Source organism: Hypanus sabinus, unplaced genomic scaffold (assembly GCF_030144855.1).
Source record: "Hypanus sabinus isolate sHypSab1 unplaced genomic scaffold, sHypSab1.hap1 scaffold_1941, whole genome shotgun sequence".
Classification (NCBI taxonomy): domain Eukaryota; kingdom Metazoa; phylum Chordata; class Chondrichthyes; order Myliobatiformes; family Dasyatidae; genus Hypanus; species Hypanus sabinus.
The window spans coordinates 1-14,840 of record NW_026780038.1 but is presented as its reverse complement, the minus strand read 5'-3'; the positions used below and the strand labels follow the sequence as shown (position 1 = coordinate 14,840).

Genomic DNA, 14,840 nt, shown 5'->3' with positions numbered 1-14,840 from the left:
GGGGGATCACTGTGATACGGAGAGGGAGGGCTGCCCTTTGATCACTGGGGGGTCACTGTGATACGGAGAGGGGGGGCTGCCCTTTGATCACTGGGGGGGGTCACTGTGATACGGAGAGGGGGTGCTGCCCTTTGATCACTGGGGGGGTCACTGTGATACGGAGAGGGGGGGCTGCCCTTTGATCACTGGGGGGGATCACTGTGATACGGAGAGGGGGGGCTGCCCTTTGATCACTGGGGGGGGATCACTGTGATACGGAGAGGGGGGGCTGCCCTTTGATCACTGGGGGGGATCACTGTGATACAGAGAGGGGGGGCTGCCCTTTGATCACTGGGGGGGATCACTGTGATACGGAGAGGGGGGGGGCTGCCCTTTGATCACTGGGGGGGGATCACTGTGATACGGAGAGGGGGGGCTGCCCTTTGATCACTGGGGGGGGGATCACTGTGATACGGAGAGGGGGGGCTGCCCTTTGATCACTGGGGGGGATCACTGTGATACGGAGAGGGGGGGGCTGCCCTTTGATCACTGGGGGAGGATCACTGTGATACGGAGAGGGGGGGCTGCCACTGGGGGGGATCTGTGATACGGGGAGTGGGGGCTGCCCTTTAATCACTGGGGGGATCACTGTGATACGGAGAGGGGGGGCTGCCCTTTGATCACTGGGGGGGGATCACTGTGATACATAGAGGGGGAGCTGCCCTTTGATCACTGGGGGGGGATCACTGTGATACGGAGAGGGAGGGCTGCCCTTTGATCACTGGGGGGGGATCACTGTGATACGGAGAGGGGGGGGCTGCCCTTTGATCACTGGGGGGGGGATCACTGTGATACGGAGAGGGGGGGCTGCCCTTTGATCACTGGGGGGGGGATCACTGTGATACGGAGAGGGGGGGCTGCCCTTTGATCACTGGGGGGATCACTGTGATATGGAGAGGGGGGGGCAGCCCTTTGATCACTGGGGGGGATCACTGTGATACGGAGAGGGGGGGCTGCCCTTTGATCACTGGGGGGGGATCACTGTGATACGGAGAGGGGGGGGCTGCCCTTTGATCACTGGGGGGGGATCACTGTGATACGGAGAGGGGGGGCTGCCCTTTGATCACTGGGGGGGGGATCACTGTGATACGGAGAGGGGGGGCTGCCTTTGATCACTGGGGGGATCACTGTGATATGGAGAGGGGGGGGCAGCCCTTGATCACTGGGGGGGATCACTGTGATACGGAGAGGGGGGGCTGCCCTTTGATCACTGGGGGGGGATCACTGTGATACGGAGAGGGGGGGCTGCCCTTTGATCACTGGGTGGGGATCACTGTGATACGGAGAGGGGGGGCTGCCCTTTGATCACTGGGGGGGTCACTGTGATACGGAGAGGGGGGGGATGCCCTTTGATCACTGGGGGGGGATCACTGTGATACGGAGAGGGGGGGCCTGCCCTTTGATCACTGGGGGGGGATCACTGTGATACGGAGAGGGGGGCTGCCCTTTGATCACTGGGGGGGATCACTGTGATACGGAGAGGGGGGGCTGCCCTTTGATCACTGGGGGGGGGATCACTGTGATACGGAGAGGGGGGGCTGCCCTTTGATCACTGGGGGGATAACTGTGATACGGAGAGGGGGGGCTGCCCTTTGATCACTGGGGGGGATCACTGTGATACGGAGAGGAGGGGGCTGCCCTTTGATCACTGGGGGGGATCACTGTGATACGGAGAGGGGGGCTGCCCTTTGATCACTGGGGGGGATCACTGTGATACGGAGAGGGGGGGCTGCCCTTTGATCACTGGGGGGGTCACTGTGATACGGAGAGGGGGGGGCTGCCCTTTGATCACTGGGGGGATCACTGTGATACGGAGAGGGGGGGCTGCCCTTTGATCACTTGGGGGGGATCACTGTGATACGGAGAGGGGGGGCTGCCCTTTGATCACTGGGGGGGGATCACTGTGATACGGAGAGGGGGGGCTGCCCTTTGATCACTGGGGGGGGATCACTGTGATACGGAGAGGGGGGGCTGCCCTTTGATCACTGGGGGGGTCACTGTGATACGGAGAGGGGGGGGCTGCACTTTGATCACTGGAGGGGAACACTGATACGGAGAGGGGGGGCTGCCGTTTGATCACTGGGGGGGGGATCGCTGTGATACGGAGAGGTGGGGCTGCCCTTTGATCACTGGGGGGGATCACTGTGATACGGAGAGGGGGGGGCTGCCCTTTGATCACTGGGGGGGATCACTGTGATACAGAGAGGGGGGGCTGCCCTTTGATCACTGGGGGGGGATCACTATGATACGGAGAGGGGGGCTGCCCTTTGATCACTGGGGGGGGATCACTGTGATACGGAGAGGGGGGGCTGCCCTTTGATCACTGGGGGGGGTCACTGTGATACGGAGAGGGGGGGCTGCCCTTTGATCACTGGGGGGGATCACTGTGATACGGAGAGGGGGGGTTGCCCTTTGATCACTGGGGGGGATCACTGTGATACGGAGAGGGGGGCTGCCCTTTGATCACTGGAGGGGATCACTGTGATACGGAGAGGGGGGGCTGCCCTTTGATCACTGGGGGGGGAATCACTGTGATATGGAGGGGGGGGCTGCTCTTTGATCACTGGGGGGGATCACTGTGATACGGAGAGGGGGGGCTGCCCTTTGATCACTGGGGGGGTCACTGTGATACGGAGAGGGGGGGGCTACCCTTTTATCACTGGGGGGATCACTGTGATACGGAGAGGAGGGGCTGCCCTTTGATCACTGGGGGGATCACTGTGATACGGAGAGGGGGGGGCTGCCCTTTGATCACTGGGGGGGATCACTGTTATACCGAGAGGGGGGGGCTGCCCTTTGATCACTGGGGGAGGATCACTGTGATACGGAGAGGGGGGGCTGCCCTTTGATGACTGGGGGGGATCTGTGATACGGGGAGTGGGGGCTGCCCTTTAATCACTGGGGGGATCACTGTGATACGGAGAGGGGGGGCTGCCCTTTGATCACTGGGGGGGATCACTGTGATACGGAGAGGGGGGGCTGCCCTTTGATCACTGGGGGGGGATCACTGTGATACAGAGAGGGGGGGCTGCCCTTTGATCACTGGGGGGGATCACTGTGATACGGAGAGGGAGGGCTGCCCTTTGATCACTGGGGGGGGATCACTGTGATACGGAGAGGGGGGGGCTGCCCTTTGATCACTGGGGGGGGGATCACTGTGATACGGAGAGGGGGGGCTGCCCTTTGATCACTGGCAGGGATCACTGTGATACGGAGAGGGGGGGGCTGCCCTTTGATCACTGGGGGGGGGATCACTGTGATACGGAGAGGGGGGGCTGCCCTTTGATCACTGGGGGGGATCACTGTGATATGGAGAGGGGGGGCTGCCCTTTGATCACTGGGGGGGATCACTGTGATACGGAGAGGGGGGGCTGCCCTTTGATCACTGGGGGGGATCACTGTGATACGGAGAGGGGGGGCTGCCCTTTGATCACTGGGGGGGGTCACTGTGATACGGAGAGGGGGGGCTGCCCTTTGATCACTGGGGGGGGATCACTGTGATACGGAGAGGAGGGGGCTGCCCTTTGATCACTGGGGGGGATCACTGTGATACGGAGAGGGGGGGCTGCCCTTTGATCACTGGGGGGATCACTGTGATACGGAGAGGGGGGGCTGCCTTTGATCACTGGGGGGGTCACTGTGATACGGAGAGGGGGGGCTGCCCTTTGATCACTGGAGGGGAACACTGATACGAGAGGGGGGGCTGCCGTTTGATCACTGGGGGGGGATCGCTGTGATACGGAGAGGGGGGGCTGCCCTTTGATCACTGGGGGGGGATCACTGCGATACGGAGAGGGGGGGGCTGCCCTTTGATCACTGGGGGGGTCACTGTGATACGGAGAGGGGGGGCTGCCCTTTGATCACTGGGGGGGTCACTGTGATACGGAGAGGGGGGGCTGCCCTTTGATCACTGGGGGGGATCACTGTGATACGGAGAGGGGGGGCTGCCCCTTTGATCACTGGGGGGATCACTGTGATACGTAGAGGGGGGGCTGCCCTTTGATCACTGGGGGGGTCACTGTGATACGGAGAGGGGGGGCTGCCCTTTGATCACTGGGGGATCACTGTGATACGGAGAGGGGGGGCTGCCCTTTGATCACTGGGGGGATCACTGTGATACGGAGAGGGAGGGCTGCCCTTTGATCACTGGGGGTCACTGTGATACGGAGAGGGGGGCTGCCCTTTGATCACTGGGGGGGGATCACTGTGATACGGAGAGGGGGGGGCTGCCCTTTGATCACTGGGGGGGGTCACTGTGATACGGAGAGGGGGGGGCTGCCCATTGATCACTGGGGGGGGATCACTGTGATACGGAGAGGGGGGGCTGCCCTTTGATCACTGGGGGATCACTGTGATACGGAGAGGGGGGGCTGCCCTTTGATCACTGGGGGGATCACTGTGATACGGAGAGAGAGGGGCTGCCCTTTGATCACTGGGGGGGGATCACTGTGATACGGAGAGGGGGGGCTGCCCTTTGATCACTGGGGGGATCACTGTGATACGGAGAGGGGGGGCTGCCCTTTGATCACTGGGGGGGATCACTGTGATACGGAGAGGGGGGGCTGCCCTTTGATCACTGGGGGGGGATCACTGTGATACGGAGAGGGGGGGCTGCCCTTTGATCACTGGGGGGGGATCACTGTGATACGGAGAGGGGGGGGCTGCCCTTTGATCACTGGGGGGATCACTGTGATACGGAGAGGGGGGGGCTGCCCTTTGATCACTGGGGGGGATCACTGTGATACGGAGAGGGGGGGGCTGCACTTTGATCACTGGGGGGGATCACTGTGATACGGAGAGGGGGGGCTGCCCTTTGATCACTGGGGGGGGATCACTGTGATACGGAGAGGGGGGGCTGCCTTTGATCACTGGGGGGGATCACTGTGATACGGAGAGGGGGGGGCTGCCCTTTGATCACTGGGGGGTCACTGTGATACGGAGAGGGGGGCTGCCCCTTTGATCACTGGGGGGGATCACTGTGATACGGAGAGGGGTGGCTGCCCTTTGATCACTGGGGGGGGATCACTGTGATACGGAGAGGGGGGGGCTGCCCTTTGATCACTGGGGGGGGATCACTGTGATACGGAGAGGGGGGGGCTGCCCTTTGATCACTGGGGGGGGATCACTGTGATACGGAGAGGGGGGGCTGCCCTTTGATGACTGGGGGGGGATCACTGTGATACGGAGAGGGGGGGGCTGCCCTTTGATCACTGGGGGGGATCACTGTGATACAGAGAGGGGGGGCTGCCCTTTGATCACTGGGGGGTCACTGTGATACGGAGAGGGGGGGCTGCCCTTTGATCACTGGGGGGGGATCACTGTGATAAGGAGAGGGGGGGCTGCCCTTTGATCACTGGGGGGGTCACTGTGATACGGAGAGGGGGTGCTGACGTTTGATCACTGGGGGGGGATCACTGTGATACGGAGAGGGGGGGCTGCCCTTTGATCACTGGGGGGGGATCACTGTGATAAGGAGAGGGGGTGCTGCCCTTTGATCACTGGGGGGGTCACTGTGATACGGAGAGGGGTGCTGCCGTTTGATCACTGGGGGGGGATCACTGTGATATGGAGAGGGGGGCTGCCCTTTGATCACTGGGGGGGGATCACTGTGATAAGGAGAGGGGGGGCTGCCCTTTGATCACTGGGGGGTCACTGTGATACGGAGAGGGGGTGCTGCCGTTTGATCACTGGGGGGATCACTGTGATACGGAGAGGGGGGGCTGCCCTTTGATCACTGGGGGGATCACTGTGATACGGAGAGGGGGGGGCTGCCCTTTGATCATTGGGGGGGATCACTGTGATACGGAGAGGGGGCTGCCCTTTGATCACTGGGGGGAAACACTGTGATACGGAGAGGGGGGGCTGCCCTTTGATCACTGGGGGGATCACTGTGATACGGAGAGGGGGGGCTGCCCTTTGATCACTGGGGGGGATCACTTTGATACGGAGAGGGGGGGCTGCCCTTTGATCACTGGGGGGGATCACTGTGATACGGAGAGGGGGGGCTGCCGTTTGATCACTGGGGGGGATCACTGTGATACGGAGAGGGGGGGCTGCCCTTTGATCACTGGGGGGGATCACTGTGATACGGAGAGGGGGGGCTGCCCTTTGATCACTGGGGGGGATCACTGTGATACGGAGAGGGGGGTGCTGCCCTTTGATCACTGGGGGGGATCACTGTGATACGGAGAGGGGGGGCTGCCCTTTGATCACTGGGGGGGATCACTGTGATACGGAGAGGGGGGGCTGCCTTTGATCACTGGGGGGGATCACTGTGTTACGGAGAGGGGGGGGCTGCCCTTTGATCACTGGGGGGGGATCACTGTGATACGGAGAGGGGGGCTGCCCTTTGATCACTGGGGGGGGGTCAGTGTGATACGGAGAGGGGTGGGCTGCCCTTTTGATCACTGGGGGGATCACTGTGATACGGAGAGGGGGGGGCTGCCCTTTGATCACTGGGGGGATCACTGTGATATGGAGAGGGGGGGCTGCCCTTTGATCACTGGGGGGATCACTGTGATACGGAGAGGGGGGGCTGCCCTTTGATCACTGGGGGGGTCACTGTGATACGGAGAGGGGGGGCTGCCCTTTGATCACTGGGGGGGATCACTGTGATACGGAGAGGAGGGGGCTGCCCTTTGATCACTGGGGGGGATCACTGTGATACGGAGAGGGGGGGCTGCCCTTTGATCACTGGGGGGGATCACTGTGATACGGAGAGGGGGGGCTGCCCTTTGATCACTGGGGGGGTCACTGTGATACGGAGAGGGGGGGGCTGCCCTTTGATCACTGGAGGGGAACACTGATACGGAGAGGGGGGGCTGCCGTTTGATCACTGGGGGGGGATCGCTGTGATACGGAGAGGGGGGGCTGCCCTTTGATCACTGGGGGGGATCACTGCGATACGGAGAGGGGGGGCTGCCCTTTGATCACTGGGGGGGGTCACTGTGATACGGAGAGGGGGGGGCTGCCCATTGATCACTGGGGGGGATCACTGTGATACGGAGAGGGGGGGCTGCCCTTTGATCACTGGGGGGATCACTGTGATACGGAGAGGGGGGGCTGCCCTTTGATCACTGGGGGGATCACTGTGATACGGAGAGGGAGGGCTGCCCTTTGATCACTGGGGGTCACTGTGATACGGAGAGGGGGGGCTGCCCTTTGATCACTGGGGGGGGATCACTGTGATACGGAGAGGGGGGGCTGCCCTTTGATCACTGGGGGGGTCACTGTGATACGGAGAGGGGGGGGCTGCCCATTGATCACTGGGGGGGGATCACTGTGATACGGAGAGGGGGGGCTGCCCTTTGATCACTGGGGGATCACTGTGATACGGAGAGGGGGGGCTGCCCTTTGATCACTGGGGGGATCACTGTGATACGGAGAGAGGGGCTGCCCTTTGATCACTGGGGGGGGATCACTGTGATACGGAGAGGGGGGGCTGCCCTTTGATCACTGGGGGGATCACTGTGATACGGAGAGGGGGGGCTGCCCTTTGATCACTGGGGGGGATCACTGTGATACGGAGAGGGGGGCTGCCCTTTGATCACTGGGGGGGATCACTGTGATACGGAGAGGGGGGGCTGCACTTTGATCACTGGGGGGGATCACTGTGATACGGAGAGGGGGGGCTGCCCTTTGATCACTGGGGGGGGATCACTGTGATACGGAGAGGGGGGGGCTGCCCTTTGATCACTGGGGGGGGATCACTGTGATACGGAGAGGGGGGGGCTGCCCTTTGATCACTGGGGGGGGGATCACTGTGATACGGAGAGGGGTGGCTGCCCTTTGATCACTGGGGGGGGATCACTGTGATACGGAGAGGGGGGGGCTGCCCTTTGATCACTGGGGGGGATCACTGTGATACGGAGAGGGGGGGGGCTGCCCTTTGATCACTGGGGGGGGATCACTGTGATACGGAGAGGGGGGGCTGCCCTTTGATGACTGGGGGGGGATCACTGTGATACGGAGAGGGGGGGGCTGCCCTTTGATCACTGGGGGGGGATCACTGTGATACAGAGAGGGGGGGCTGCCCTTTGATCACTGGGGGGGTCACTGTGATACGGAGAGGGGGGGCTGCCCTTTGATCACTGGGGGGGGATCACTGTGATAAGGAGAGGGGGGGCTGCCCTTTGATCACTGGGGGGGTCACTGTGATACGGAGAGGGGGTGCTGACGTTTGATCACTGGGGGGGATCACTGTGATACGGAGAGGGGGGGCTGCCCTTTGATCACTGGGGGGGGGATCACTGTGATAAGGAGAGGGGGTGCTGCCCTTTGATCACTGGGGGGGTCACTGTGATACGGAGAGGGGGTGCTGCCGTTTGATCACTGGGGGGGGATCACTGTGATATGGAGAGGGGGGCTGCCCTTTGATCACTGGGGGGGGATCACTGTGATAAGGAGAGGGGGGGCTGCCCTTTGATCACTGGGGGGGTCACTGTGATACGGAGAGGGGGTGCTGCCGTTTGATCACTGGGGGGGATCACTGTGATACGGAGAGGGGGGGCTGCCCTTTGATCACTGGGGGGATCACTGTGATACGGAGAGGGGGGGCTGCCCTTTGATCATTGGGGGGGATCACTGTGATACGGAGAGGGGGGCTGCCCTTTGATCACTGGGGGGGAAACACTGTGATACGGAGAGGGGGGGCTGCCCTTTGATCACTGGGGGGATCACTGTGATACGGAGAGGGGGGCTGCCCTTTGATCACTGGGGGGATCACTTTGATACGGAGAGGGGGGGCTGCCCTTGATCACTGGGGGGGGGATCACTGTGATACGGAGAGGGGGGGCTGCCGTTTGATCACTGGGGGGGATCACTGTGATACGGAGAGGGGGGGCTGCCCTTTGATCACTGGGGGGGATCACTGTGATACGGAGAGGGGGGGCTGCCTTTGATCACTGGGGGGAGATCACTGTGATACGGAGAGGGGTGCTGCCCTTTGATCACTGGGGGGGATCACTGTGATACGGAGAGGGGGGGCTGCCCTTTGATCACTGGGGGGATCACTGTGATACGGAGAGGGGGGGCTGCCCTTTGATCACTGGGGGGGGATCACTGTGATACGGAGAGGGGGGGCTGCCCTTTGATCACTGGGGGGATCACTGTGATACGGAGAGGGGGGGCTGCCCTTTGATCACTGGGGGATCACTGTGATACGGAGAGGGGGGGGCTGCCTTTGATCACTGGGGGGGGATCACTGTGATACGGAGAGGGGGGGCTGCCCTTTGATCACTGGGGGGGGGTCAGTGTGATACGGAGAGGGGTGGGCTGCCCTTTGATCACTGGGGGGGATCACTGTGATACGGAGAGGGGGGGCTGCCCTTTGATCACTGGGGGGATCACTGTGATACGGAGAGGGGGTGCTGCCCTTTGATCACTGGGGGGATCACTGTGATACGAGAGGGGGGGCTGCCCTTTGATCACTGGGGGATCACTGTGATATGGAGAGGGGGGGCTGCCCTTTGATCACTGGGGGGATCACTGTGATACGGTGAGGGGGGGCTGCCGTTTGATCACTGGGGGATCACTGTGATACGGAGAGGGGGGGGCTGCCCTTTGATCACTGGGGGGGGTCACTGTGATACGGTGAGGGGGGGCTGCCCTTTGATCACTGGGGGATCACTGTGATACGGAGAGGGGGGGCTGCCCTTTGATCACTGGGGGATCACTGTGATACGGAGAGGGGGGGCTGCCCTTTGATCACTGGGGGGAAATCACTGTGATACGGAGAGGGGGGGCTGCCCTTTGATCACTGGGGGATCACTGTGATACGGAGAGGGGGGGCTGCCCTTTGATCACTGGGGGGGGATCACTGTGATACGGAGAGGGGGGGGCTGCCCTTTGATCACTGGAGGGGGATCACTGTGATACGGAGAGGGGGGGCTGCCCTTTGATCACTGGGGGGGTCACTGTGATACGGGAGGTGGGCTGCCCTTTGATCACTGGGGGGGATCACTGTGATACGGAGAGGGGGGGCTGCCCTTTGATCACTGGGGGGGGGGGAATCACTGTGATACGGAGAGGGGGGCTGCCCTTTGATCACTGGGGGGATCACTGTGATACGGAGAGGGGGGGGCTGCCCTTTGATCACTGGGGGGGGGGAATCACTGTGATACGGAGAGGGTGATCCCGGAGAATGTTGCCCAGGTTTTCCGTGTTTGGACTAGGACTATCGACTCTTTTTCTCAGTCTAATCGTTTCTTACCTGCTGCGTTTCTTTTTGACCGATCTTTCTGTGTGCCGGGGGGGTCGTTGTGCTGTTCCGTTGTTGTTTTGACGTGGGGAGGAGGGAAGTTGGTGAGCGTGGTGAGGGACAACCCCCCGTTCAGACCGTCCGATACCCTGACTCTCTGCGGGGTTTGATGGGTGACGCATGCCCCACTCTCTCGGCCACAGGCTGCTGACGGAGACGGCGGTGCACTTCCGGGGAGCCAGGAGGAGGTGACGCTGGAGGTGGACGCTCGGAGAGCCCCTACTGAGGAACTACACAGAGCCGAACTGCGGTGAGCGGGCCAGGGTGGCCGTCCGGGCGGGGTGAGGGCTGCTCCGTGCTTCCGCTCTTTGACATGGGCTCCCCGCTTTCTCTCCCTCCGACAGACCTGAAGAAGACGGTGCTGACCGAGCTGGCGCTCACGGCTCAGGAGTTCGACCACTTCTCGGTCAACGACCCCTTGGAGATCACCTTCTGCCTGAAAGAGTTGCGGGTGAGTGGACTCTAAAGTTGTCTCCCTCCGTCACTCTCTCTCTCACTCACCCTCTCCACAGTCACTCTCCCTCTCCACCGTCACTCTCCGTCTCACTCTCCCTCCTCACTCCCTCTCTCCCCTCGTCACTCTCCCCCGTCACTCTCCCTTCACCTTCCCTGTCACTCTCCCCCGTACACTCTCCACACTTTCACTCTCCCCGTCACTCTCTTCCGCATCACTCTCCGTCTCATTCTCCCTCCGTCACTCTCATTCTCACTCTCCCTCTCCCTCTCTCCTCGTCACTCTCCCTCTTCCTCCGTCACTCTCCGTCTCACTCTCCCTCTCTCCCGTCGTCTCTCTCCCTGTCACTCTCCATCACTCTCCCCTTCACCTTCCCTGTCAACCTCCCCGTACACTCTCCACACTTTCACCTCTCCCTGTCACTTTCCTCTCTCACTCTCCCTCCCTCACACTCCCGCTCACTCACTCTGTAGTCATCTCCCCATCACTCTCCCTTTCTCACTCTCCCTCCGTCACTCTCCCTCACTTTCCTCTCTCTCTCACCCTGTCTCACTCTCCCTCTCTCCTGTCATCACTCTTCCGTCACTCTCCACCGTCACACTCCCTCTCTCTCCCTCCCCTTGTCACTCTCCTCTCTCACTTTCACTCTCCCTCCGTCACTCTCCCTCTCCACTTTCACTCTCCCTCCCTCCCTCTCCCCTCTTCCTCTCTCCCATCGTCACTCTCACCTCCGTTACTCTCCCTGTCTCACTCTCCCTCCCTCACTTTCACTCTCCCTCTCTCCCGTCGTCACTCTCCTGTCTCACGTTCGCTACTCACTCTCCCTCCCTCTCTCCGTCATCACTCTCCCCGTCACTCTCCCTATCTCACTCTCCTCTGTCACTCTCCCTATCTCACTCTCCCTCTCTCCTGTCGTCACTCTCCCGTCGCTCTCCCCTGTCTCACTCTCCCTCTGTCACTCTCTGCTGTCTCACTCTCCCTCCCTCAGTCTCCTTCTTCCTCTCTCCCGTCGTCACTCTCCGTCTACCTCCGTTACTCTCCCTGTCTCACTCTCCCCTCCCTCAACTTTCACTCTCCCTCTCACCCGTCGTCACTCTCCCCATCACTCTCCCTCCGTCAATCTCCTTCTCTCACTCTCCCCGTCACTCTCTCCTGTCATCACTCTCCCTGTCACTCTCCCCGTCACTTTCCCCGTTACTCCCACGTCATTCTCCGCTCTGTCTCTCTCCCTGTCACTCTCCCCCTGTCACTCTCCCACTGTCACCCTCCCCATGTCACCCTCCCCATGTCACTCTCCCCTGTCACTCTCCCCTGTCACTCTCCCCTGTCACCCTCCCCATGTCACCCTCCCCATGTCACCCTCCCCATGTCACTCTCCCCTGTCACTCTCCCCCTGTCACTCTCCCCCTGTCACTCTCCCCGTCACTCTCCCCCCGTCACTCTCCCCCCGTCACTCTCCCCCCGTCACTCTCCCCCGTCACTCTCCCCGTCACTCTCCCCCCGTCACTCTCCCACTGTCACCCTCCCACTGTCACCCTCCCCATGTCACCCTCCCCATGTCACCCTCCCCATGTCACCCTCCCATGTCACTCCCCCCCTGTCCACTCTCCCCATGTCACTCTCCCCATGTCACTCTCCCCCTGTCACTCTCCCCCTGTCACTCTCCCCCTGTCACTCTCCCCTGTCACTCTCCCCTGTCACTCTCCCCCGTCACTCTCCCTCCATCACTCTCCCCTGTCATTCTCCCGTCACTCTCTTTCTCTCACTCTCCCTCTGTCAGTCTCCCTGTCTCGCTCTCCCCTCTGTCACTCTCCTGTCTCACTCTCCCTCCCTCAGTCTCCTTCTTCCTCTCTCCCGTCGTCACTCTCCGTCTACCTCCGTTACTCTCCCTGTCTCACTCTCCCTCTCTCACTTTCACTCTCCCTGTCACCCGTCGTCACTCTCCCTTTCTCACTCTCGCTTCGTCACTCTCCTCCCTCTCTCCCGTCATCACTCTCCCCGTCACTCTCCCTCCGTCAATCTCCTTCTCTCACTCTCCACGTCACTCTCTCCTGTCATCACTCTCCCCGTCACTTTCCCCCGTTACTCCCCCGTCATTCTCTGCCGTCTCTCCCCTGTCTCTCTCCCCCTCTCTCTCCCCGTCTCTCTTCCCCCTGTCTCTCTCCCCGTCACTCTCCCCCATCACTCTCCCCCGTCACTCTCCCCCGTCACTCTCCCCCGTCACTCTCCCCCCGTCACTCTCCCCCTGTCTCTCTCCCCTGTCTCTCTCCCCCTGTCTCTCTCCTCCTTTCTCTCCCCCTGTCTCTCTCCCCGTCACTCTCCCCGTCACACTCCCCCCGTCATTCTCCGCCGTCTCTCCCCTGTCTCTCTCCCCTGTCTCTCTCCCCCTGTCTCTCTCCCCCTCTCTCTCCCCCTGTCTCTCTCCCCGTCACTCTCCCCCATCACTCTCCCCCGTCACTCTCCCCCGTCACTCTCCCCCCGTCACTCTCCCCCCGTCTCTCTCCCCCCGTCTCTCTCCCCCTGTCTCTCTCCCCCTTTCTCTCCCCCTGTCTCTCTCCCCGTCACTCTCCCCGTCACTCTCCCCGTCACACTCCCCGTCATTCTCCGCCGTCTCTCCCCCTGTCTCTCTCCCCTGTCTCTCTCCCCCTGTCTCTCTCCCCCTCTCTCTCCCCCTGTCTCTCTCCCCGTCACTCTCCCCGTCACTCTCCCCGTCACTCTCCCCGTCACTCTCCCCGTCACACTCCCCCGTCACTCTCCCTGTCACTCTCCCCCATCTGTCTCCCTCCATCACTCTCCTTCCCTCACTCTCCTGTCGTCACTCTCCCATCGTCACTCTTGCTCCATCACTCTCCCCGTCACTCTCCTTCTCGCACTCTGTCACTCTCCCGATCTCTCCCTCTCCCTCTCTCCTGTCGTCACTCTCCCCCGTCGCTCTCCCTCCATCACTCTCCCCTGTCATTCTCCCGTCACTCTCCTTCTCTCACTCTCCCTCTGTCAGTCTCCCTGTCTCGCTCTCCCTCTGTCACTCTCCCCTGTCTCACTCTCCCTCCCTCAGTCTCCTTCTTCCTCTCTCCCGTCGTCACTCTCCGTCTACCTCCGTTACTCTCCCTGTCTCACTCTCCCTCCCTCACTTTCACTCTCCCTGTCACCCGTCGTCACTCTCCCTTTCTCACTCTCGCTTCGTCACTCTCCCTCCCTCTCTCCCGTCATCACTCTCCCCCGTCACTCTCCCTCCGTCAATCTCCTTCTCTCACTCTCCCCGTCACTCTCTCCTGTCATCACTCTCCCCGTCACTTTCCCCCGTTACTCCCCCGTCATTCTCCGCCCTGTCTCTCCCCCTGTCTCTCTCCCTGTCTCTCTCCCCGTCACACTCCCCTGTCACTCTCCCAGTCTCTCTCCCCGTCACTCTTCCCGTCACACTCCCCCGTCACTCTCCCAGTCACTCTCCCCGTCACTCTCTCCTGTCATCACTCTCCCCGTCACTTTCCCCCGTTACTCCCCCGTCATTCTCCGCCGTCTCTCCCCCTGTCTCTCTCCCCCTGTCTCTCCCCCTCTCTCTCCCCCCGTCACTCTCCCCCTGTCTCTCTCCCCGTCTCTCCTCCCCCTGTCTCTCTCCCCCTTTCTCTCTCCCCCTGTCTCTCTCCCCGTCACTCTCCCCGTCACTCTCCCCGTCACTCTCCCCGTCACACTCCCCCGTCACTCTCCCCCATCTGTCTCCCTCCATCACTCTCCTTCCTCACTCTCCTGTCGTCACTCTCCCATCGTCACTCTTGCTCCATCACTCTCCCCGTCACTCTCCTTCTCGCACTCTCTCTCCCGATCTCTCCCTCTCCCTCTCTCCTGTCGTCACTCTCCCCGTCGCTCTCCCTCCATCACTCTCCCCTGTCATTCTCCCGTCACTCTCCTTCTCTCACTCTCCCTCTGTCAGTCTCCCCTGTCTCGCTCTCCCTCTGTCACTCTCCCTGTCCTCACTCTCCCTCCCTCAGTCTCCTTCTTCCTCTCTCCCGTCGTCACTCTCCGTCTACCTTCGTCACTCTCCCTGTCTCACTCTCCCTCCCTCAGTCTCCTTCTTCCTCTCTCCCGTCGTCA

The 14,840-nt window shown here is 61.6% G+C and overlaps 1 protein-coding gene across 1 annotated transcript in view; it reads left to right on the top strand.

The window, feature by feature from the left end:
- Positions 1 to 10,749, top strand: part of LOC132387526 (cell cycle checkpoint control protein RAD9A-like) — a 39,493-nt gene extending 28,744 nt beyond the window's left edge. Inside the window, exons 6-7 of the mRNA XM_059959896.1 lie at positions 10,441 to 10,547; positions 10,642 to 10,749. Coding sequence (XP_059815879.1) covers positions 10,441 to 10,489 — 49 coding nt within the window. The 3' untranslated portion in view covers positions 10,490 to 10,547; positions 10,642 to 10,749. The remainder of the gene's footprint in view (positions 1 to 10,440; positions 10,548 to 10,641) is intronic.
- The last annotated feature ends 4,091 nt before the right edge of the window (positions 10,750 to 14,840 follow it).